This window comes from Physeter macrocephalus, unplaced genomic scaffold (genome assembly GCF_002837175.3).
Source record: "Physeter macrocephalus isolate SW-GA unplaced genomic scaffold, ASM283717v5 random_150, whole genome shotgun sequence".
NCBI classification, from domain to species: domain Eukaryota; kingdom Metazoa; phylum Chordata; class Mammalia; order Artiodactyla; family Physeteridae; genus Physeter; species Physeter macrocephalus.
In genome coordinates this window covers 1-22,941 of record NW_021145436.1, presented here as the reverse complement: position 1 = coordinate 22,941, position 22,941 = coordinate 1, and the positions used below count along the sequence as shown (strand labels likewise).

At 58.3% G+C, this 22,941-nt stretch overlaps 2 protein-coding genes across 2 annotated transcripts; one reads left to right on the top strand and one right to left on the bottom strand.

The window, feature by feature from the left end:
* Positions 1-1,187: 1,187 nt before the first annotated feature.
* On the top strand, positions 1,188-10,153 carry CYTH2 (cytohesin 2). Its single transcript, XM_007112368.4, has 12 exons — positions 1,188-1,412; positions 2,226-2,373; positions 2,472-2,538; positions 3,581-3,699; positions 4,888-4,968; positions 5,448-5,560; positions 5,671-5,819; positions 6,367-6,478; positions 9,287-9,363; positions 9,476-9,547; positions 9,646-9,800; positions 9,890-10,153. Exons 1-12 carry the CDS (start codon positions 1,394-1,396, stop codon positions 9,975-9,977), a joined length of 1,200 nt encoding a protein of 399 aa, XP_007112430.1. The 5' UTR covers positions 1,188-1,393; the 3' UTR covers positions 9,978-10,153.
* Positions 10,154-13,209: 3,056 nt separating this feature from the next.
* LMTK3 (lemur tyrosine kinase 3) lies at positions 13,210-22,933 on the bottom strand (the record flags this gene model as incomplete). The annotated part of the gene is made up of 5 exons (XM_028484244.1): positions 13,210-14,527; positions 17,834-17,971; positions 18,135-18,270; positions 19,660-20,075; positions 22,798-22,933. Coding segments are annotated over 5 exons (843 nt in total), but the record flags the coding sequence as incomplete, so codon positions are not given.
* Between the last annotated feature and the right edge of the window lie 8 nt (positions 22,934-22,941).

Here is a 22,941-nt window from a genome sequence, read left to right as displayed (position 1 = left end):
GGAGGGCAGAGCTTGAGCCACTCATAAAGGTCACTGAGGGGATTAGGAGGCTCCGTGGCTAATCTGTCAGCTTAACCAGGTCCTGGCCCGGAATCTGTCCCCACCTGCCTAGCTCAGGGAAGGCGAGTGAGGACCAGGCCCAGACACCACCTCAGACCCGATAAGGGACATGCCCGTTTTGGGGGTGCCCAGTATCTCCATCCGAGCCAGGCCCCTGCACCCGCTTTGCCTGCAAGGAATGGGAATGAAAGGTGGGGGAAGGGAAATGTCCTCAGATGCGAGAGAACTTGGAGAAGAGGGAGGATTTTAAGAAGAGCAAGAGTATGAGAGGAGGGGGAAGCGAGTCACAGAAGACAGAAAGGACTCTGAGAAGGGGGTAGGATTCAGAGGTGGGAGGATGCTGAGGAAAGGGGACTTGTCGTAGCGAAGAAGGATGCTAAAATAAGGGGAGGACTTTTGGGGAGAGAGGGAGGAGACTGAGAGGCAGCCTGAGGCAGGAAGGCGGAGCCTGTGCTTTCACTGTATTTGGCCTTCCTCTATTGTCCCATTCTCCACGACAGAGACTAAAAAGCGCAGCATTTGGAAGAAAAAAATAAGCCTTTTGTTTCACCACTCCTTGACTCTGAAGAGGCTGAGGTGGATGGGGAGGGCAAGGGAGAGGGTAAGGAATGAGTCTGGAGATCGGAGGGGCCAGTACCCGGAGGAAGGAAGCCAAAAAAAGGCTGAGCCAAAGCTACTCCCGGTTGCGTGGCAACCGCTGCAGTCAAAAGCCAGCTGGGCCGGCTAGGAGGTGCGGCTCACGGAAATAACCAAGGGTTGTGGCCCCGCCCCCTAGCAACAACCCCAACAAGGGACCGCCCCCTAGCAACGTATCGCTCGAGGCGGGGTTCGGTTGACCCGGTATCCTAGGGCCCAGAGCCCTTGCGCAGGCGTAGTCCTCTCTGCTTTTGCTTAGTCCCACCTCCATGCAACTCCTTTCCGAGGCTTCTCATTGGTGAGCAAGCCAGCCAAGAGCCTTCTTTAGTTTCGGAGGCGGAGCGCGGCCCCGGCTCGCACTTCGATTGGCCCCACAGACCGTCTACCTCCGGCCGGACATTGCTACGTCTACTCCTTGCGCGTCTATTGGCCCTGGAGGGCGATTCTTCGGTATCGGAGGCGGAGCAGACGAGAGGGCCCGCCGTGGATTTGGCGGTGTCAAAACGAGGGGCGGTCCCTACTGGCGGGGCGGTTGGGAGGCGAAGGGAGAGTCTTTTCAGCGCTGAGGACTGGCGCTGAGGAGGCGGCGGTGGCTCCCGGGGCGTTTGAGCGGGCTCACCCGAGCCCGCGGGCCAACGCGGATCCAGGCCCGACCGGCGGGACCGCCCCGGACTCCCCGCGGGCCTTCCTAGCCGCCATGGAGGACGGTGTCTATGGTAAGTCGGGGAGGGGCGGGGCCGTCTGGGAGCGGATGGAGCGTTTCGGCCCCAGCGTTCTGCCGCGAGCGTTCTTCCCGGCGCGCGCCCTGCGAAGCTGTTCGGCTCCGTCGTCGCTTCGCTTCTGTGGGGCACGGGACGGGCTTCCGGCGGGGCAGGAGAGTGGGGCGTTCCAGGCCATTGTTTGGGCCGAGCCTGTTTCCGGTGGCAGCGGGAGGGGGTGGGAGCGGCGGAGGCGAGTCCGGGGAGGAAGCATTCCCTCTGGAGGGGCCGGGCGAGCCCAGTGCCTGCTGGGAGAGGGGAGGGGGCTTTTGGGGACGGTGGGGTGAGGAGAGATCTTGGGGGCTACAGATTCCGCTAAGGCGGGGACGGGGGCCTTCGATGCCCCGCCCCCTTCCTCAACTCTTGCAAGCTGTCATCAGCTTCGCCTGCCATAGTTACTTTCCATGGACCCAGGAGTCCGGACACCCAGACCCACAGCTACTTCGCCAAGAATGGAGGCAGAAAACCAAGGCCTCAGCCTCCTTTCAAGTAATGGACCGAAGTTCAAGCTTCCAGCCCTTTTTTCCCCACAGACCTAAGAGTTCAGGCTCCCAGTCCCCTTCTCCCCCAGGACTAAAGAGTCTAGATTCCTAGCCCTTCCTCCCCTGGACTGAGGAATCTAGGCCCTAGCCCCTTCTTCCAGTAGACAGGAGGCTGGACTCTCATCCTCCTCCGCCCCCTGAACCTAGGAGCCCTGTCCTCCCCCAGATTTCAGAAATCCACGCTCCCAGTCCCCAGAACTGACCTCCCACCCCTGATCCCCTCCCCCAGAACCCCCAGACCTGACTCCGGAGGAGCGGATGGAGCTGGAGAACATCCGGCGGCGGAAGCAGGAGCTGCTGGTGGAGATCCAGCGCCTGCGCGAGGAGCTCAGCGAAGCCATGAGCGAGGTGGAGGGTCTGGAGGCCAATGAGGGCAGGTGAGGGCTGGGGCAGGGAACCTGGGGGTCATGAGGCCAGGCCAGGGCCAGGGATGCCCAGGCATTGACCCTCCACCCTCCGTTCTCTGTCCCTGCAGCAAGACCTTGCAACGGAACCGGAAAATGGCAATGGGCAGGAAGAAGTTCAATATGGACCCCAAAAAGGTGCTTGGGGCCACAGGGCTGGGATCAGCCAGGCAGACGTCCAGACGCGGGATTCTGGCATCTCTCTGTTCCAGAAGTATGGTGGTTAAAGGTCTACCTTGGGTGGACAGACTTGGTCCTGATCCCTGGATTCAGATATTGGCTGCATTGGTTCCTGGGCTGGAACTTCTGCCCGGGAGGCCTTCTTCCCCTTTTTGCTCATATTTTAGGGCCCACTTCTGTTGTCACCTAGAGTCCCCAGGTGGAGCTCGATTGAGTCTGGTAGGGAATATGGACAGTGACGTGTACAGAAGAGGGTTGACAAGTGCCATGACAGAGAGAGAGAGAGAGAGAGAGGTACCAGGGCTGTGGACACTCAGAGGAGCAAGCCTGGTGGCATCAAGGAGGGCTTCCCTGAGGAGGGTATGTTCGGGTCAGGTTCGAAGGATGAGTTAGGGTTCACCAGGTGGAGGAGAGATGTTTGTTTGTTCATTCAGTCATTCATTTTACACCCATTTCCTGAGGCCTCCCTCGGGCCTGCCCCTCTGCTAGGCAATGCTGAGGACCCAGAGAAGAGTTTGACCCTGCCTTGCCCTCAGGGAGCCCTTAGACATGGATACCATGATCCAGAGTGAGATATAGCTACAGTGGTGGTCCTCGTGGCATCAGGAGAGCCTGAGAAAGCCTTAGTCCAGCCTGAGGCTTGGCCCTCACAGCCCTTGATGGACTGCTGTCTGCTAACAGTTTCCCACTTTATTCTTCTTGTCCAAAGCAATGGTAGTTTGTTCAGTCATTCAGCAAACATTCACGGAGCTCCTGTTCGTTGCCAGACCCTGCTTCCAGGGGGCTGGAATTAACCAGGCAAAGGCAGAGGGAACAGTAGATGCAAAGGCTAGGATGTGGGACAGATGGTATTTAAGGACCTGGGAAAAGCCTGAAAGTAAAACTCGGCCCTACTCCGTTGAGGGTGGGGGTGGGTTAGGAGGCTCTGGTTCCTGAGGATGTGGGGGGAGGGGCGTGGCTTTCTGAGTACCCAGCCCTGAGACCCAGCTCCGCCCCGCAGGGGATCCAGTTCCTGGTGGAGAATGAACTTCTGCAGAACACACCCGAGGAGATCGCCCGCTTCCTGTACAAGGGCGAAGGCCTGAACAAGACGGCCATCGGGGACTACCTGGGGGAGAGGTGAGAGCCGCCCCTGCCCCCCGCCGCCTCCCGCCTGGCCTCTCGCCTCGGCCCCTTGCACCCAGCTCCTCCCGAGAAGAGGCCCTGGTAGATCAGCCTTGTGACTGGATTTTGACCGAGTGGGCTGACAGGAGTCTGGGGGAGCCGGGCACCATCTGTGAGCATCTGGGGGGTGGGGGACCTTTGTGGGCGTCTGGGCAATGTGGGCACCATCCATTTAGGTCTGCGGACCGTGGAGAACATCTGGGGCTGGCGTGGGAGCCTGAGAATGGTGTCTGGACAACTGGTGTGCGTGGGAATGATGTGGGCCGCCCGGAAGTGGGGGGTCACCAGTGGATTTCTGGGGGGCACAGGGGGCCCATGGACATCTGAGAGCATGAGGGCCATCTGTGGCCGTCCAGGGTGTGTGGGGGCCGCCTAGAGGTGTAGGGTGCCTGAGACTGGATGTTGGGAGCGTATGGGGGCCAACTGTGGCTGTCCGGGGGTACCTAGGGGCTTATGGACGTCTGGGGTGCGTGGAGATCATCTGTGGCTGTTGGGACTGCGCGGGGGCCGTCTGGACATCCGGGGTGCGTGAGGACCTCCTGTGAGCGTCTGGGCTGTGTAGAGACCGCCTGAACGTCTGAGGTGCACAGGGCCATCTGTGGACGTTTGGGATGCTTAGGGATTGTGTGGACATCTAGGGTGTTTGGAACTTTCTGGATATCCGCAGTACAGAGGCCGTCTGGGGGCATCTGGGGTGCATAGGGACCGTCTGGGGAGTCTGGGGATGTGGGGGGGCATCTGTAGATTTCTGGGGATTGTCTGTGGACATCTGGGGTGCACTGGGATTGTCCATGGACCTATGGGGGGTGGGGGGCCATCTCCACAGGGCATCTGTGGAACCTGGGGCTCATCGGAGAGAGGTGATGGCCAGCAGAGCACGTGTTTGCTGCGTTTCTCCCCACTGAATAGAGGTCCAGCCACACCAGGGTTCTCGAGGCAGACAGTCCTCCCAAGAGCCTTCTGAGTATCCCTGCCCTGGTGCCAGGCCTGTGATGGGGGCTTGGCCAAAACTTTCACCGGCTCCAGGGGTAGCCTCTGTGCGGGAGAGGGGGCGCAGCCCCCCCACTCCTTCGCCTCCTGTCCACTCCCACGCCCACCTCCCCAAGGCCCTTCCTGCGCGTGACTTTGTCCCTGTCCTCCCAGGGAAGAGCTGAACCTGGCAGTGCTCCACGCCTTCGTGGATCTCCATGAGTTCACCGACCTCAATCTGGTGCAGGCCCTCAGGTGAGAGGGACGAGGTTGGAGGGGCAGGAAGGTACCTGTCAGGGCTTTCTTTACAAGCGACGATCCCTACTCAAAACAAAACAGCAACAACAGTTAGGGCATGGACTGCCTTCACATGACACCGAAGTCCACGGTGGGGCGTCCTCCCGGCATACCTGTACCCAGGTGCTCAAATGGTGTCAGAAGGACAACTTTCTCTTTCTCTTGCTTGTGCTCGCCATGGTGTGGGCATTGCTCGCTGCAGACCCTCCTCCCACGTGATAGCAGACGCCCCTAGCAACCGTCAGACCCGTTCAGCAACCTTAGTAGAAAGGAGGGTGTTTCCGTGTAAATCCACCAAAAGTCTCATGGCCGATGCTCAGTGGTCGGATTGGCCACAAGCGTGGAGCTCTCATTGGCCAGTTCCTGTCACAGGGATTGAGAGTGGGGAGGGGGTCCTGCCAGTCCTGGCATCGACACCCGGCCCCTCTATGACGCAGGCAGTTCCTCTGGAGCTTCCGCCTCCCTGGAGAAGCCCAGAAGATTGACCGGATGATGGAAGCCTTTGCCCAGCGCTACTGCCTATGCAACCCCGGGGTTTTCCAGTCCACAGGTGGGGGCCCAGGCTCCTGGGTCCTGGGGAAGGAGGGAGCTGGGGGCTTGACCTCTTGGGTCCTGGGGGCCAATATGCCCAAGTCATCACCCCCTGACTGTCCAATGCAGACACGTGCTACGTGCTGTCCTTCGCCGTGATCATGCTGAACACCAGCCTTCACAACCCCAACGTCCGGGACAAGCCGGGCCTGGAGCGCTTCGTGGCCATGAACCGGGGCATCAATGAGGGCGGGGACCTGCCTGAGGAGCTGCTCAGGGTCAGGCCCCCCCTCTCCCCCAGCCCCCTCAGCCCTGTCCCTCTTCCTGCCGCAGACCCTCCTTCCTGCGGGTCTCCCAGTGCCTGAGCTCCCCACCGGGATCATCGCCTCGCCCGTGGATGGCGTGGTCACACCAGCATGTCCATTTCTTTCCTCTTTCTCTCTCTCTGGCTGCCTGTCCTGTCTCTCTCTCTCTCTCTCTTTTCTGTCTCTCTCTGGCTCTGACTCTTTCAGGGTCTTGGTCTGTCCCATTCTCCACCTGCCTGTCGGTCTCTCACAGAACGTAGGAGCTCTTCCTATGTCTGTGTTTCCACATATTTTTTAATCTTTCCTCCTCTCTCTCCTCCCTGGGGCTCTCTCCACTCTTCTGCCTTCTGCTTCCCTTTTCTCCCGGCCTCCTCCCTCCCTCCCTCCCTGCACCGTCCCATCTGCCGTCCCACCCATGGTCTCATTGGCTCCCTGGTTGCTGGAGCCCCCTCCCCACTGCCAAGTAGCCTTGGGAGGGTCCCAGGAGCCTGGAAGTGCTGACCACGCCTTCGCCCCGCAGAACCTCTATGACAGCATCCGAAATGAGCCCTTCAAGATTCCTGAGGATGACGGGAATGATCTGACCCACACCTTCTTCAACCCGGACCGGGAGGGCTGGCTCCTTAAGCTGGGTACGTCCCTTGCTGACTCTGCTGGCTGCCTCTGCAGGGGGGAGGTTAGTGGGCCCCAGGCTCTGGACTCAGCTTTCTCACGTACCCGCTATGTGACCTTAGGCCAGCGATTCCACCCCTCTGAACCTCAGTTTCCACATCTGAAAAATGGGCCGAAAACGAGTTCAGCCCTGTGTGCCGGGCCCAAGCCCGGCGCCGGGCTTGTATTCAGTGCTCCCTAACCCCTTCTGTTCACCCATACGTATTTACGGAACCCCTTCTTTGTGCCAGGCCCTGGTTTAGGCACTGAGGACACAGCCAAGAACCAGATTGCCCAGTCCCCATCTGGGGGGAGAGTGTTCACTCAGGATGCTCTCATCTGTAGTGAACAGAAAATAGCCCAAGGGATTGGGATGCCTGGGAGCCTGTTACCTCACTTGGAGGGAACTCTTGGGGGTCCGAGGCAGACCGAGTATGAGGCTCTTGGCATTTATCCCCATGGTATGTTACCTCCTCATCAGCCCAGTAGTGTGGTGGCTGTTCTAGGGGCGTCGTACCTCCCCAGAACATCTCCTTTAGGCAGAAAAGAGCCTGCAGAAATGAGGAAACGGGTCTCAGAATACCCCGGTGGAATTATCAGCTGGTTGGATTGGTTCCTGGTGGGGAGTGGGGGAAGCACCCTGGCTGGCCTAGGTGAATCGGGAGCCCCTGGCCACGATGGGATGGATGCGGCAGGGGCCGGTGACCCTTAGAACGCGTGGCACCAGCACATTCGGGGTTAGTTAGCAGAGGTCTGACGGGTACAGCTGGCTGAGGACTGGAGTGGTTCTCAATCCCGGCTGCCCAGAGATTCACCCGAAAACCGCAATGGCCAGTCCACAGGCTTGTGAAGTCGGGTCGCTTGCGGGCAAGATAGGCCATCAGTCATATTGAAAGCTCTCCAGGTGGTTCCAATGCATGGCCCAGGTTGAGAGCCGTTGGCTCATAGCTGGGCCTGGTGGTAGTAGGTGCCCTGGGAGGGTCAGCGGTGGCTTTGTTTTTTTTTTTTTTTGGCTGCGCCAGGTCTTAGTTGTCGCAGGCTAGCTCCTTAGTTGCGGCATGCACGTGGGATCTAGTTCCCTGACCAGGGATGGAACCCGGGCCCCATGCATTGGGAGCACGGAGTCTTATCCACTGCACCACCAGGGAAGTCCCAGCGGTGGCTTTTTAATGGAGGAGCAGTGAGTGGCTGCCCCAGGGAGACAGAGAATCTGGTGAGGAATTATAGTCCTGCTTGGACAGTGAAGGCAGCCCGGACAGTGGGAGGGCCCAGAGGAAGCTTCCAGCCTGGCACAGGGTCAAGGCACGGCTTTGCTCCGTTCACGTCTCATCATTCACCCTGCCCGCCGCACCCCCCCCCCCCCCCCCCGCCATGGAATTCTGCTCCTAAATGGAGGAATCGCTTCTCCAGCCACAGTAGCAGGTCCCTGGTGCATAAAAAATGCAAATCACTCCTTCCAGACAACTAGCTGGGGTGGATGGGTTCCTGCATCAGCTCCGAGGGAGGGAGGCTGACGGGTCTGCGGGGTCTGGGAGGAATTTAGATGATTCAAGGAAGGCCAAATGGTGCCCCTGGCAGTGAGTGGGTGTGAAAGAAAAGCAGGAGGGGCAGCTTCCTGAGGAACTGGTTCTCTTCCAAACCGCGCCCACCAGTAGGAGAAGGATTCCTTCCCATTTCTTGGATGAGGAGATTGAGGCTCGGTCACTGTCCAGCAGCCACTGGGCAGAGGTGGCCTTGGACCCAGATCTCTGGCCAGAGCACATCACAAGGTCATTAGAAAGAGGCACCTCTTAAACACTGGAGTACAGGAAAGGGAATCTGTGGTGGGGGTTATATTCACAAAGATGGTTAATAAAAGTCAGTATTACTGCAATTTAAGCCTTGCAGGATCACAGGGAGCCCAGAAGCAGGTCACTTTGAAGCAGGAAGGCGTGGGCTGGGGTGGGTCTCCAGACTGGAGTCCACAGAGGGCCAGGGGTTGTCCCGAGGTCACACAGCCAGTTTGGACTGGTTCTCACGTGACTCCCGTGCCCACCTTGGCCCAGCGACTGGGGCTTTTGTCTGCTGCCTTGTGGGGATGACTTCCCTATAGAGACATCTTCGCCGAGGCAGTGGAAGGCCCTCCTGGCCTGGGGTACATCCTAGGGGCCGGGCTGGAGCCGGGCCCTGGCGCGCCGCCTCAGGGCGGCTCAGGATCCTCAGCCTCCCGGGTGGGAGAGGGTCAGGCCGTTCCTCCCTCATGTGGATGTAACTGGTTTTCTTCCCTCTCTCTCCCTCCCGCCCTCCTTCTCTGCGTGTTTCTCTCTGCTGTTTCTGTCAATCTCCGTGCCACCCCCTGCGCATCCCTTCCCTCCCCAACCCTGCGGCTCTCGGGGGCACCCCATTCTCGCGCCTTCCCTTCTCGCCTGGTCCTGCCTGCTTTCTCGCTGTCTGCCCCAGGAGGTAGGTACAAGGCCGGCCCCGTCCTTGCTCCCCGACATGACACAAGGGGAGGGGGCTGCCCTGGCCTCGGGCCCATAGCAGGGGGGTTGGGGGCCCTGACCCGAGTCGACAGACAGGCTTAGAGAGTGTAGAGCCGCACGCTGCGGGTGGACCGGTTCCCGGGGCCCAGACACCACGCCTGGTCCTGCTCGGCTGTCTCCCCACGCATGGCTCTGTCCGAGGCCCTGACAGCCCCGCCTTCCCTGCGCTCGCTCTGTCTCTCACCGCCCCCCGCCCCCCCTCCCCGCCCTCCCAGAGGCTCCCGTCCCCCTGTTGAGCCCAGGCCCCCTACCCCCCTTCCCTTCCAGGGGGCCGGGTGAAGACGTGGAAGCGGCGCTGGTTTATCCTCACGGACAACTGCCTCTACTATTTTGAGTACACGACGGTGAGGGCGGGGCCGAGGGGCAGGGGGCCGGACTCCTGAGTCTGCGGGAGGCAGGGGCTGGGGGGTGGGGGGGAGACTGGAAGTCTGAATCCGGTCAAACGCGTTCTCTCAGGACAAGGAGCCCCGAGGAATCATCCCCCTGGAGAATCTGAGCATCCGCGAGGTGGACGACCCCCGGAAACCAGTAAGACCCTCCCTGTACCCCGTCCTGCCGTGTCGGGGGGTCTCCCCTGGCCCCAGGGCTGGCTCTTCCCAGCTGTCCGTCGTCTCGTGTCTACCCAGAACTGCTTCGAGCTCTACATCCGCAACAACAAGGGGCAGCTCATCAAAGCCTGCAAGACGGAGGCAGATGGCCGGGTGGTCGAGGGGAACCACATGGTGTACCGGATCTCGGCCCCCACGCAGGAGGAGAAGGACGAGTGGATCAAGTCCATCCAGTGAGCCTGCGCCCCGGAGTCCTTCGGGAGGGGGTGGCCGGGGGCCCAGGCCCCTCGGCCCTCACCCTGGGATCCCGCCCCTCCTGCAGGGCCGCCGTGAGCGTGGACCCGTTCTATGAGATGTTGGCCGCGAGGAAGAAGCGGATTTCTGTCAAGAAGAAGCAGGAGCAGCCCTGACCCCCTGCCCCCAACTCCATTATTTATTACGGAGCTGCCCTGCCCGGGTGGCCGGACCCCCGGGCCCTGGGGCTGTGGATCCTGGTTCCCCATTTGGAAAACTCATCTCCTCTAGCTCCTCCCTCATTATTTGTAATTAACACGCTGTTGGTAATCTTATGAATTATTTAACCACTCGCGGCCTGTGGACCCCCTCGTCCCTTGGGGTTGGTGGAGCTGAGGTGCTTGGTGGAGCCGGCCTGGTAACGCGTGAAGAAAGGGTGCTGTCCGTGCAGCTGAACGAACCGGGCATCTCCTGGATGGCTCAGTTCTGGTTTCACGCATAGCCCGCGGGGGTGGAGTAAAGGAAGAAGTTTAACTGGGTTGGAGTTAGCGTTGCATTCAAACTGAAGGGTGCTGAGAATGCAGGTATGCAGAGCTTCTGGGACGAGGTCTACCATTCATTCTAGACATTACCTGACAGCCAGGCGCCAGGCAGACACTTATCCCACCTTTGCTCTCGGGCTTGTGGTCTTTGAGGGGCAACAGATAATATCTGATCGGCTGGGCTAGAGGTCAGTGGTGCCGGGAATAGGTTGGGACCAGTGTAGGTGGGGCGGGGCTTTGGGGCCAAGAGGGTGGGACTGTGGGCCAATTGAACCGGTTTTCTCAGCCACTAGAGGATCATCCTTTGGAAGACATTTTACACCAAGCAGGGGTAGTGCTGAGAACCGGCATTTTGATAACATCTCCTTTCCCGGGAATCTGACAGCTTACAGAAGTGTAAGGACCGCATTCTTTGAGGGTGAAACCTTGGGGGGGTGGGGTACTCCTGAGCCCCAGGTCCAGGCTTGTCCCCCTTTGCCTTCCAGCTTGGGGTGTGCGTGGTGTCCCCAAGGAACAAAAGCACGTGGATCCCGAGAGGGGTTTCGGGAGACCCCGTCTCTCTCCTACGTCCAGATCTGCAGCTGAGGAGGATTTAGTACGAGAAACCACAACTCCAGACAGGCCCAGGACCAAGCCCCTGCTGGAAGGGAAGCTTGTCGTCCCAGGGCGTGCCTGAACTGCAGCTATCCTCCGTGTCCCCAAGGGATCTAACTCCTAATTGTTGAGTGCTGCCAGTGGGGTGTGGAAGATCCCGGGTCTCGGGCCTTGACCCGGCCCCGCCCTTGGCCACAGACATCCGCGGGTGTGAAGGCTCCTAATCACTGTAACAACTCCAAGGTGGTGCACCCATCCCTCCCGGGAGACTGCCGGACTACAATTCCCAGCAAGCTATGCGGCGCTGGCCGCCCCACTGTCGGGAGAGCCATTCTGGAGGTCTCCTGGGGAATGTAGTTTCTTAGGACTCCGCTGTTGGGTTTCCCTTAGGCTGATTACCCTGCCCCCCACTTCCTCCGGTTGGGAAACAAGGCTCTGCCTGACCGCTTCCGCCCCAGGGGCTGATGGGGAATGGAGTTCCCAAATGAGGAAGTGGAATTCCCAACACCTCTCAAAAATTCCACGGAAATGGAGTCATTGACCCAAGAAAGTCATGGGAAATGAGGTCCCTGGGTCGATGGAGGGTCCCACCACTGTCTCCCCCTGTGTTGCTCTCCTCCACGGAATGAACCCATAGGTACCGAGTGCCTATTGTGGGTAAGTAGCTGGCTCAGTGGAGACGCCCCAGAAGAGCATTCCAGGCAAAGGGAACAGCATGTGCCAAGGCAGGAAAAGGCACATTGTGTTGGAGTAACTGACAGCATGTTGGTGTGCCTGTACGGTGTTGGTGGAGTGGGGATGGGGCGATGGGAAATGGAGGAAATGCCTGGGCCCGATCATCTGGGGCCTGGACAGCCATGTTAGGACTTTGAATGTACTCTTAGCTGATGGGAGGCCATCCAAGGTCATGACACAGGAGAGTGATGTATTTGGGTTGATGTTGCAGGAGGGGGCCTTTGGCTGTTGCAGGCGAGTAATTTGGAGGTGAGCAGTAATTAGGAGGCTGTGCTGCCATTCTGGTGTAAGAGGGCGTGGCCACACACTTGGAGAGACCCGGACCCGCATGAGTCCTTTGGGAAGAGGAGCCAGCAAGACTTGCTGAGGGCTGGGTCGACTCTGGGATTCTAGCTTGAGCAGCTGGTGAATGGCAATGTCATTTACTGAGATGGCTAAAGAGGGGATTTATGGGGGGAGAAATCAGTGGTTCTGTTTTAGCAAAATTAAGCTGGAGATGCCTGTGGAACATTAAAATCAGACTCCAGTCACCTCAGAATTGTCCTTCAGTTTTGCCCCCCAATCCATCTTCTCCCCAAGGATGGAGAATCCTGGCTTTCAGCTCCCTCCTCTCCCAGGACCCCATACTCCCAACCCCCTTGTTACGGGTTAAACCGTGTCCCCCACAAATCCATATATTGAAGTCCTAACTCCCAAAACCTCAAAATGTGATCTTATTCCAAAATAGGATCATTGCAGATACAATTAGTTAAGATGAGGTCACTAGTGTGGGCCCTAATCCAATTTGACTGGTGTCCTTATACAAAGGGACATTTTGGACACAGAGACACACATGCAAGGAGAGAAGGCCATGTGATGATGAAGGCAGAGATCGGGGTGATGCTTCTGCAAGCCAAGGAACACCAAAGATTGCCAGACGACCACTGGAAGCTAGGAGACAGGCCTGGAACAGATTCTCCCTTAGAAGGAACCAACTCTGCCGACACCCTGATCTTGGACATCTAGCCTCCGGAACTGAGACAATAAATGTCTGGTTTAAGCCACTCAATTTGTGGAACTTTGTTACAGCAGCCCTAGTGAGCTAATACACCCCTTCACCCTCAGACCCGGGAGTCCAGGCCCCCAGCCCCCTCCTCCCTCAGACCCAGGAGCCTAGGCTCTCACTGCCTAACCTGGCTGGGTTCCATGCAGCACCCACCCTGGGCAGACATGTTACAAGATCAGTTCAAGAACCACCAGATCTATCAGAAGTGGCAGTAGGGGACAGAGGCAAAACCTAATCCTCTCATTTGCTCTTTCTCCATCGCCCACAACTTACATGTGGCCCTAATGCTCTCATCATCTTAATTCCTAAGCCAGGAGTCCACACAGCATCCCGGCTGGGTCCCCACTCCTGACCCCTTCCTCCCTCATCCAAACTGCTTCCTTCATGTACACAAATGAATCTGGTACCAAGGTGACGGCGGGTGGGGGTGGGGGGAAGACAGGTTGAAGCCAGGAGATCAGAGATGCAAAGACAGACCCAGTCAGAAGAAAAAAAGACAAAGATGGAGACAGAATCAGTCAAGAGACCAGGACAAACTGAGAAAAAGAAATCGAGACAAAAGCCCGTGGCAGAAGGACATAATAGAGACAGGAAGGTGACGGGGACACACAGACAAGGAGAAAGAAGTAGAGATGGGGTGATACTCAGACGAAGAAATAGATGAGAAGAAAGAGGCTGAAGACATGGGATGGGAAAACAAAGAACTGGGACCGGGTGAAAGAGGGAACTAAAGGGACAAAAAACAAAAAGAGAGAAATTTGAATGGAGAGGTTCGATTAGGGGAAAGGCAAGAGAATGTCAGAGAGGTGGGTGGTCACATGGAGAAACAGGTAAACTGAGGCAGTTACCATGGGCAGGGAGATAGATTCTGACCCTCGAGGCACAGGCAGTGCCATTCTGAGATGTGTGGGTTGTGGCCATGATCCAGTGTGGGTGCTGGCAGGTCATTTCCGAGCATTTTCCTCACCAGCCCTGGCCCCGGGACAGCTTCTGGCCACCTTGCAGAAACCCAGCTCTGACCATAACCTGCCACCTTCCCGAACGCTCGCCGGCTCCTCGTCACCTCCTGAACTGTAAGTTGAGGCTGCAGCAGAAGTCGGTGATGCCGACACCAGACTGAGATCCAGAGAAGTGGAGAAGCCGGGGGTCTTGCTGCCACACAGGCATTTCTGCCTTTCTGAGCCTTGATGTTCCTGTCAGATGGGGCTGTGAGGATGGCCGTATCTCCTGGACAGCACCTGCTCCCTGCAGCCTCCCCTCTTCATCTCCCGAAACACACACACGCCCCACGTTCCTCCAAAAAGTTGTTTTTTGTCTTTTTTAAATAATGTGAAAATGCCACGCGAAGGTTTCAACCAGAGGCCCCTCCAGGGGCCAGGCTGGGCTGGGAAAGGGGAGACGCGAGATGGGGGGCGGGGTCCAGGTCCCTGAAGCCTTCGGCCCCTGTCTGGGGCTGGGAGTGGGTGAGGAGGGGCCTCCGCTGTGCAGAGGGGCTCCAGGCCCTAAAGAGTTCAGTTCAGTTCCGAGAAAGGCGGCTCTCCAGGGAGGGGTGAGGGGCTTCCTGCCTCATTTGGCACCGAGGGGGTCAGGGGGCTCAGGGGAGCCGTCCGGGGGGCTGGGGGGCGGAGGGCCAGGGCCTCCCGTTTGGCACATGGTGGGGGAGGGGGAGGGCCCGGTCTCGGGGGCCTCCCCGGAGGCGGCGTCTGTGGTGGTGGCAGTGGCTCCATCGTCCACAGAGGATTCTACTCTCAACCCCTCTTCTGGGGGTGGAGGGGGGTCAGGTCTTCGGGGAGTCAGTTCTCCACGGGGCCTGAGGATGGAGGGAGAGGAGAGAGAAATGGAATTACCGGGCAGAAAGGCTCATGGCTTCTGGCTTGCCGATCGGAGTGAAAACCACGTCCTCACCATGGGGAGGGCCCCACCTGATCTGCTCTGTCCTTTTTCTGTCCTCATTTACTCCCGCCCCCGACTCACTCTGCGCCAGCCACAGTGGTCTGCTTCCTTGCTGTTCCTCCAAGCACAGTCCTACCCCAGGGCCTTTGCACTGGCTGTTCCAACTGCCTGGCATGCCCTTAGCCCTTCCCATAGAACTCAGGCCTCCGTCGCCATGCCCCCTCTTCAGGGGTCTTCTCCGGGCCATTCTCAGTCAAGCAGTCGTCCCCCTCACCCCCCAAGGTCATTCTATCTCACTGCACTATAGTGGGGGTTTTTTTTTTGGTTTGTTTTTTTGGTTTTCTTTTTTTTTTGGTGGTGCCGCATGGCTTGTGGGATCTTAGTTCCCCGACCAGGGATTTCACCTCGGCCGTAAAATCACTGAGTCTAACCACTGGACCGCCAGGGAATTCCCTTCCACTATGCTTATTCTCTTTCACATTTCTCCTCTGGGATAATCTCAGTCATTGTCAAAGAGCTAGCTTCCTGTCTGCTTGCCCCTCTAGGCTGGAAGATCAGAGAGGATGCGACTGCATTTCATCACTGCTGCATCCCCAGCATCCAGTAGAGGCCCTGCACAAAGTGCCGTCCCACCAGACTTTCCCACCATGATCCCTTCTCTCCCAGCGGAAGGAGAGCCTCCCACCCATACAACAGATCCAGAAAACCAGGGTCTGTGGGATGGAGACTCTCAGCCAGGGCTACCCACCGGGCACCCTCCCGCTCCACCTCACACTTCTCACCTGAGTGGCCTGGGTCAAGTCATTGCCCTCTCTTCCAGTCCCTGAGCCTCGGTTTCCCTCTCTTTAAATGGGGAGCATGACCCTCGTGTCCTTTTCAAAGGAGGAGGGAAACTCTGAGATTCCTGGCAGCACTCAGCACCCAGGGAACGTGTGTGAAGTGGGCAGAGCCACGCCGAGCACAGGGGTCTGAGGAAGAAGGGGGCTCCGCCTGCCTCACCCCCCCACCCCCCAGCCGTGGTCTCGAAACCGGCTCAGCAGCTTCCCAGCCCAGTTGCGGAATAGCTAAGGATTGAGTAAAGGGATTTGGGGTTTTGTGTGATCGGGCCCTCCCTCTCCTCTCCAGGTGAATAAAGGTGAAGTCATCCTGGATTGCTGGCCCGATGGGCCTCAGCCCTGACTCAACACTTGGCTGGTGTCCCCAAGCCCTGGAACCCACTTCACCCTGTCCTCTTGGGGGCCTCCAAGAAGACCTCTGGGAGGAGTGACATTTGGGGGTGAAATCTGAGGATGTTGCCAAGTGAAGGGTCAACCCTCAGCCCATCCCTCCTGCCCTTGACGCTGTATGTCCTCTGCTCTCCCCCCTGGAGCCTTGCCTGGCCTCCTCCCCAGCCTCCCTGCCTCCACTGGCCCCCACAAGGCCCGGGAGAAGTCTTCCTACACCCGGGGCTGATGCTGCCCCTCCCCAGCTCACAGTCCTCGTGGCTCCCTAGCGCCCGCAGGACAAAGTCCCCGCCCCTCAGCTTACCCTCAAGCCCTGTGGGGTCTGTCCTGCTCTCTCTCACTTCCCACACCCACCCCCCTCCACCCAACTCTGCAAGTAACCTCCAGACACACCCGCTTCCCTTCTGTTCCATGAATCAGCCAAGCTCTCTCCTGCCTCAGGCCCTCTGCAAGCTGTCCCGTCTGCTAGCACGCTGTCCCCTTCCCCTTCACCTAGTTAACCACCACCAGCCCTTCAAGTCCCTGGTTAAAGGACCCTTCCATCACCGAGGACACAAAGCCCTTTCCTCTTGTCATCTGCTTTCTCAGCAACCCTGAGTTGGCACTTATTCACTTACTGTGGGACTGTGGGCAGTGCTGTGAGTAGGGCGGAGGGGGGCTCCCTGATCTTGCCCACCACGGAATCCCCCAGCCCAGTTCAGCGGATTCTCAGTAAGCATCTACTTCATTAAACGCAGGAACAGCTACCAGTTAAAGACCACTGCTGCGTGCAAGGGGAGGATTAAGCCATTTAATCCCCTTAACAAACTTAGGAGTTAGATCCTGTTATCCTCCTCGTTCTACAGAAACTGAGGTACAGAGAGGGAAAGCGACTTGCCCTAGGTCACCCAGCCAAGAAGTGGCAGGGCCAACAGCTGAACTCAGGCACAGTGTAGGGGAGCAGGTATGGAGTCCCCCCTGAAAAGAGCCAGTTGCACCTTCCCCCTACTTAGTTCTGTCCTCTGGGAACACCTCCACCTGCCTGGCCCAGTGCAAGCCCTGTATGCAGGGATGTTCTCCCAAGGTGGTGGTGAGGATTGACATTATGGCATAAGTGAAACGCAAGAAAGGTACCTGACAAATGCTGACTACTGGAGTGGACACAGACTCAGAGGCCAGGCAGCCAGGGTTTGTGCCCCAGCTCCTCATGCCTCTCTGTGCCTCAGTTTTCTCTTCTGTAAAATGGGAATGAGACTAGAATACACCCCATGGGATCATAGGGAGGATTAAATGGGGTAAGATGTTGCAAGCACATTCTAGGGTCTATGGGAGTGCTTGCTGTTATTGCTATGGGGCTCCCTGGCCGTGTGCTCTCTGCTCTGGTTCATACTAACCAGCTTTGAGCCCCCTGGTTTCCTCTGGCTTCTTGTCTGCCTCTGATCAACCTATGCCCCCTGAAGGAGATGGGATCAAGATCCACCAAGTACCAGACAGGAATCTTAGCACAAAGATGGGGCAAAGATGGGAAAGAAAAAGAAAGAAAGAGAGGGAGGGAGGGAGGGAGAGAGAGAGAGAGAGAGAGAGAAAGAAAGAAAGAAAGGGAGAAAGAAAGAGAGAAGGAAAGAAAGAAATGATTTGGGGCTTCCCTGGCGGTCCAGTAGGTTAAGGGGGCGCGGGTTCCATCCCTGGTCGGCAAACTAAGATCCCACATGCCAAGCGGCGCGGCCAAAAAAAAAAAAAAAAAATACGGGCAAGACTCAGAGGGGATCCTTACAGAAGGGAAACTGAGGCTCAGGGTAGGGCGCGATTGCCCAAGCCCATCTGATGGACACCTCTTGGTCTGAGCGGGCTCCAGAGGTGGGTGGGGTTTCACTGGTGAGCAGCCAGACTGAGAGAGGGGAAGGAAGAAACTGGGAGAGAGGCAAAGAAATTCAGAGAGATGGGGACAAGAAAGTGGGAGAGACAGATGGGGACAGAGATTGGCAGACGTGGGGCAGGGCCAAGGGTCTGAAGCACGATACCTGCGGGCCGGGCGTCGGGGGCCCGGGCGGGGGGCCCCGGGGTCTCCAGCGCAGGCGAGACGGAGAAGCGGGAGAAGCACAGGGGGGGGCCTGGAGGGGGGAGGAGGGGGAAATCCTCCGCCCACTCGAAACTGCCTCCTAGCGTTGGGGGCGGGGTGGGGTGAGGAGGGAGAGGAGAGAGGACGCGGTCAGACCCTCAGTCACTTCTTCAGCCCTCCAACCCCGCCCCTCAGCAGGCCCCGCCCCGCCGCTGCCCTTCCCATGGACCCCGCCCCCAACTCTGCCCCGCCCCGCCCCTCACCAAAGCCGCTGTCGTTGCTGGGAAACCCATCTCCGGGGGTGGCGGGGTGGGGAAGCGTCGGGGGCGCTGGGGGCGTTGACGGGTCCGTGTCCCCCTCGGGGGGGCCCTGGACACTCAGCTCGTTGGTTGGCGTCTCCTGTGAAGGCATATTAGGGGAGGCAAGAGGGGGCGAACCGTCACATCCCACTCACTACATCCCAACAAGCAACAAACCCCGCTAACATTTCTGGGGCTTCAGGCATCCCAATTTACAATCGCTCTCTCTGGAGATCCCCTAATCTGCCTTCGAAGCCTCAGGCCAGCTTTAACCTCCCCCGGCCTGAAGCTCCTCCCCCGACCACGGACTCCCGCCCACAGCTAAGCAGTCCACTGCAGGAATTCTCTCCCGGCTCCTTAACGCGCTGCCTCCACGGAAGTGCCTAACCCAGGACTATCTCCGTAAGTCCCGTCCCGTCTCCGTGACCCTTACTCACGTCCTAGATCTCGGCCACAGGCGTCCAAGTGCGGGCCCCACAACTACCTGCTCCTATGGTCCTCCAAACCCCTAACCCATTTTGAGCATCTCCGGACCCTCCCGCGAGCTCCTAGGCCCCGCCCTCTGAAGAGGCCCCGCTCCAGTTTGTTTCAGTGTCCTAGGCCTCAGCTCTTGACCCTGTTCTCACTCATCTCAGGACCTTAGTATGTCCCGCCCCGGGTTCATCTAGACACGGCCCCAGTCCACAAGCACCACACCGCCCTGTTTTTCTCTTCAACACTAACCTCCCAGGCTAGTTACTTTTAACACATTCCTCAACCCATCTCTCTTAGCCCCGCCCCAGTTCATTAGCTCTGTCCCATCCCTGAACCCACTACTGCACTTAGTATCTTAACACTACAAGCAGCATCTCTTTAAGCCCTACCTGCAGCGCCTCCATGGCCCACCCCTAGTGGATAAGATCCCCTCCATCCTGAGCCGGCCCCTCGGCCTCCACAACATTAGAGCGCTGGTGCAGAAACCCCATCCCGAACTTCACTAGGCTCCGCCCCCACCTTACAGACCACGCCCTAATCCTCTCACTTTCTCCTTAGCCTCTGACTACCAGGTACCGCGCTTTCCTTCCGGATCCGTTCTCATCTCCAGGCCTCTCCCTAGCCCTCCAGCACCCTCCCCCACCCCAGGCCCCACCTCTGCTCTGGAGTCGGCCCTTCCCCTGGCCCCGCCCCATCCCCAGGCCCCTCCCACACACTCAAGGACTCCTCCGGCCCTATTTCCCTAGCCAGTCTCTCCCCAGGCTCCGCCCTCACCCTTCAGGCCCCGCCCCCACTTGAGGCGCGGCCTTCCTCCAGGCCCAGCCCCATTCCCAGGCCCCGCCCTTACACTCAAGGCCTCATCTTCTGGTCCTTCAAGTCCCGCCCCATTCCCTGGCCCGCTCTCCCACGCCCCGCCCGCACCCTGCAGACCCCGCCCCCAATCTAGGCGCGGTCTTCATCCAGGCCCCGCCCCTCCCTAGACCCAGCCCCGGGGTCCTGCGCAGGGGCAGCCCACCTGGTCGAAGAGGTAGACGGTCACGTCCCCGTGGAAGGAGACCATCTTGCGCTTCCTCTCCAGCTCGCTGTCCTCGGGTTCGTCGGCCCCGCGTGGAGACTTGAGCAGCCCCCGCAACGGGCGGGCCGCGTCCGCGTCGGCGCTGCTCACCACGACGGGCACCGGGGCTGCCCGCGCTCTCCCGGGGCACCGCGGTCCCACAAGCGCGCCCGCCGCCGCCACCTCCTCGTCCTCCTCCTCGTCCTCGTCCTCGTCCTCCCCGTCCTCCTCCGACGGCCCCGACGCCCCCGCCCCGCCGGCCTCCCCGCCAGCCGCCCCGGCGTCCACGCCCTCCCACGGGGGTCGCCGCGGGCCCGGCCCCGGGAACGGCGTGAGCGTGAGCGGCGGCAGCGCCAGCGAGAGCCGCGAGAGCTTGGCTGCGAGGGGAGACACCCGGTGAGCTCCTGTTCCTGGGGAAACTGAGGCATGCCCTCCCGCCTAACTCTGTGTCCTCAGGTAATCTCAGCCACAGTCTGGGCCTGTTTCCACCCTTGTGAACCAAAAGGCTGCACTGGGGGTCTCCAAGCAGAAGGGTAGCGGTCTTCCCCCTACTCCAGTGCTTAACCCTCTCTGTGGCTCCCCAGTGCCCACAGCACAAAGCCCCAGTTTCTCCCGGGGCCACCAGGCCCGAGTGCCCTGGCTCTGCTGACCTCTCCTGGTTCTGTCCCCACCTCATTCTGGCTTGACCTCCATCCAACCACATGGGCCACATCCCCATTCCTCCCACCTCTGAGCCTTTGCACAGGCTGTTCCCTCTGCCTGGAACTTCCTTATCTAACTCAAGTCCTATTCATTGTCCAGCTCTGTCTGGACTTTCAAAGCCTTTGGAGATCTCCCAAGAGGTCTGGCCAGGTGCAACCCGCTCTGCACCCCATAGTACCAAGCACCTCGCCTTCCCAAAAGTTGATCTCAGTATAGAACTGTAATTCTGTGGCAGTGTGATTAATGTTTGCCTTGCCACAGAACAGAGACTGAGTTGGGCTCATTCTGGCTGCGTCCCCAAACCCCAAGCACATAGAAGTACTCAGTCAATATTTGTGGGATTAGTGAATAAATGTTCCCTGCTACACAATGTTGACCAAGGTACTTTCTTTCCCTTTTTGGCCCTCAATCGCCAGAAAATTGGGGTGTCTAGCCATCTCCAGGTCCTTTCCCTGCCCTAAGACTCCGTGATCTCAGCCTGCTGGGAGGGAAGAGGAAACCTCACTTCAAATCCCAAGCCTACCCTGCTCTCTTGCTGTGTGTCCCTGGGCAAGCAGATCCACCTCTCTGAGCCTCTGTTTCCTCACTGGTAAATGGAGGGGCCACTCATTCCTCCATTACTGCATAAGTGAGCTGTGTGCCAGGCCCTGTGGGGGGGCGATGGTGGGGATGAGAAGAGGGTCAGGGCAGGGCAAGGAGAAAGATGGATGTGGACCGAGTCACTCTCCACCCCTCATTCACTCAACTCCAGCTTCACCAGCCTTTTGCTATTCCCTGAACGTGCCAAGTTAATGCCCATCTCAGTGTCCTCTACCTGAAACATCCTTCTCCCAGATGTCCACCTGGCTCACTTCCTTCATGTCTGCTCAGAAGTCACCTCCTCATTGAGGCCTTCCCTGACCACCCATCTCAAGGTGATGGGGTGGAGTGGGGCTTTATAGAGGAAGCTATCAAGGGCTGTGGATACCCAGAGGAAAGACAGGGTGACAGTCTTTCAAAATCAGGAAGGCTTCCCAGGGAAGGGGGAATTTGAGTGGGGTCATGAAGGATGAGTAGGAGTTCACTGGATTTAAAAAAAAAAAAAGAAAAGCATGCTATTCCCAGTCTCTTCGCACCCAACAACACCGACCACTGCCCCCTCCCCCCGCCGCCGCCTCAGATCCTCTGAGGCATCTTAGTTGCTCATCCCCTGTCATTTTCATGCTGCCCAGGGTCTTTCCTGACACAGCTGGTTGCAAACTCCCCACAACAACCTTGAGGAAGTGGTAGTGTTCTAATGCCGTGGGTTTGAGGAAGGAAGGTTCTGTGCTCAGTCCCCTTCCTGACCTTTCCCTCTTGAGCCTCAGGCTCCTCTGGCAAACAGAGATAATAACCCTTCCCTCAAGTGTGGCTGTGAGGTTGCCAATATAAAGGAGGCCCAGTCATTTATAACTTTCATACCAGTATTTAAGGAGATCAGACCTCTGGATGATTCCAGTGGAACCACAGTCCCTATGTCCACATCTAAACAGGGGCTGTTTATTATACTCTCCATTTATCTTCTCTTAAATTGTCCCCTCTCTATGACAAACTATTTCCTGTGTTCCTATCAAAACTCAGTTTCCAGAAAAGGCCTTTCTACTAGGCTTTCAAGCCACCAGTACTGCGGTGGGCAGGGCAGGGTCTGAGGCTCCCTGGGTCTCAGCCCTGGACAGCTCAGGGCCTGGCGCACAGGAGGCCTGGCACAATGAATAGATGCCTCAGCTTGTTGGAAAATTTAAACCAGAGATCACGCACTGGCAGCCCAGCCCGCAGAAAGGCTTCTTTTGAATTGGTTTCAACCATTCAAACACCCAGAACTCTGGCTTAAAGGGGGAAAGCAGCAGATTTGGCAACACCAGGTGGCCATTCCTGAATGGAGCTGAGAAGTGGCTGCATTTCCTCCCCAACTCCTACCCCACGTCTCCCAGCTCTCATTCATTCATTCATTCCCACCTGTCATTCATTCCCTTATATTGTCTGACCCCCTGTGGGCATCTGAGTTTGCAACCTCTAGTTGACGTGAATTGTGATATAACAGCAGGTGCTTAGAAGTGCCAGGCATTGGACCAAAGGCTTTGGAAGTCTTAACTCATTTAACCCTCACAATCCTATTAGGTAGGCGCTATCCTTGTCATCCGTTTTTGGCAGATGGGGAAACTGAGGCACAGAGAAGGTCATCTGTCCAAGATCACAGCTAGGAAGGGGCAAAGCCAGGATTTGAGCCCAGGGAGTGTGGCTCTAGGGTCTGCACTTGTCACCATCAGGCTGACCTGTCTGGTACCTGGGAGCCTGAGCTTCTCAACTGCACCCTACATCTTGGAAGGAGCTGGGCCTCGGCCCCCAACCGCGCTCCCGTGCTCCCAGCAGCCTCCTCACCTTTGATCTGCTCGCTGTTCCCCTGAGGGGGTCCCAAGTCCAAGAACAGTCGTGGCATCTCGGGGCCCTTCCTCTCGGGCTTGGGGGGGTCCCCGTCTTCGTTGGGTGCTGTGTCTCCGCCGGCTCTGCTGTCTGGGACCCCGG

What these genes read in the sequence shown, in the direction of transcription:
- CYTH2 (XM_007112368.4), top strand. An exon ending in AATCTGGTGCAGGCCCTCAG is followed by an intron (nt 4,969 to 5,447) that starts GTGAGAGGGACG and finishes TCTATGACGCAG; the next exon opens with GCAGTTCCTCTGGAGCTTCC. An exon ending in TGCCTGAGGAGCTGCTCAGG is followed by an intron (nt 5,820 to 6,366) that starts GTCAGGCCCCCC and finishes TTCGCCCCGCAG; the next exon opens with AACCTCTATGACAGCATCCG.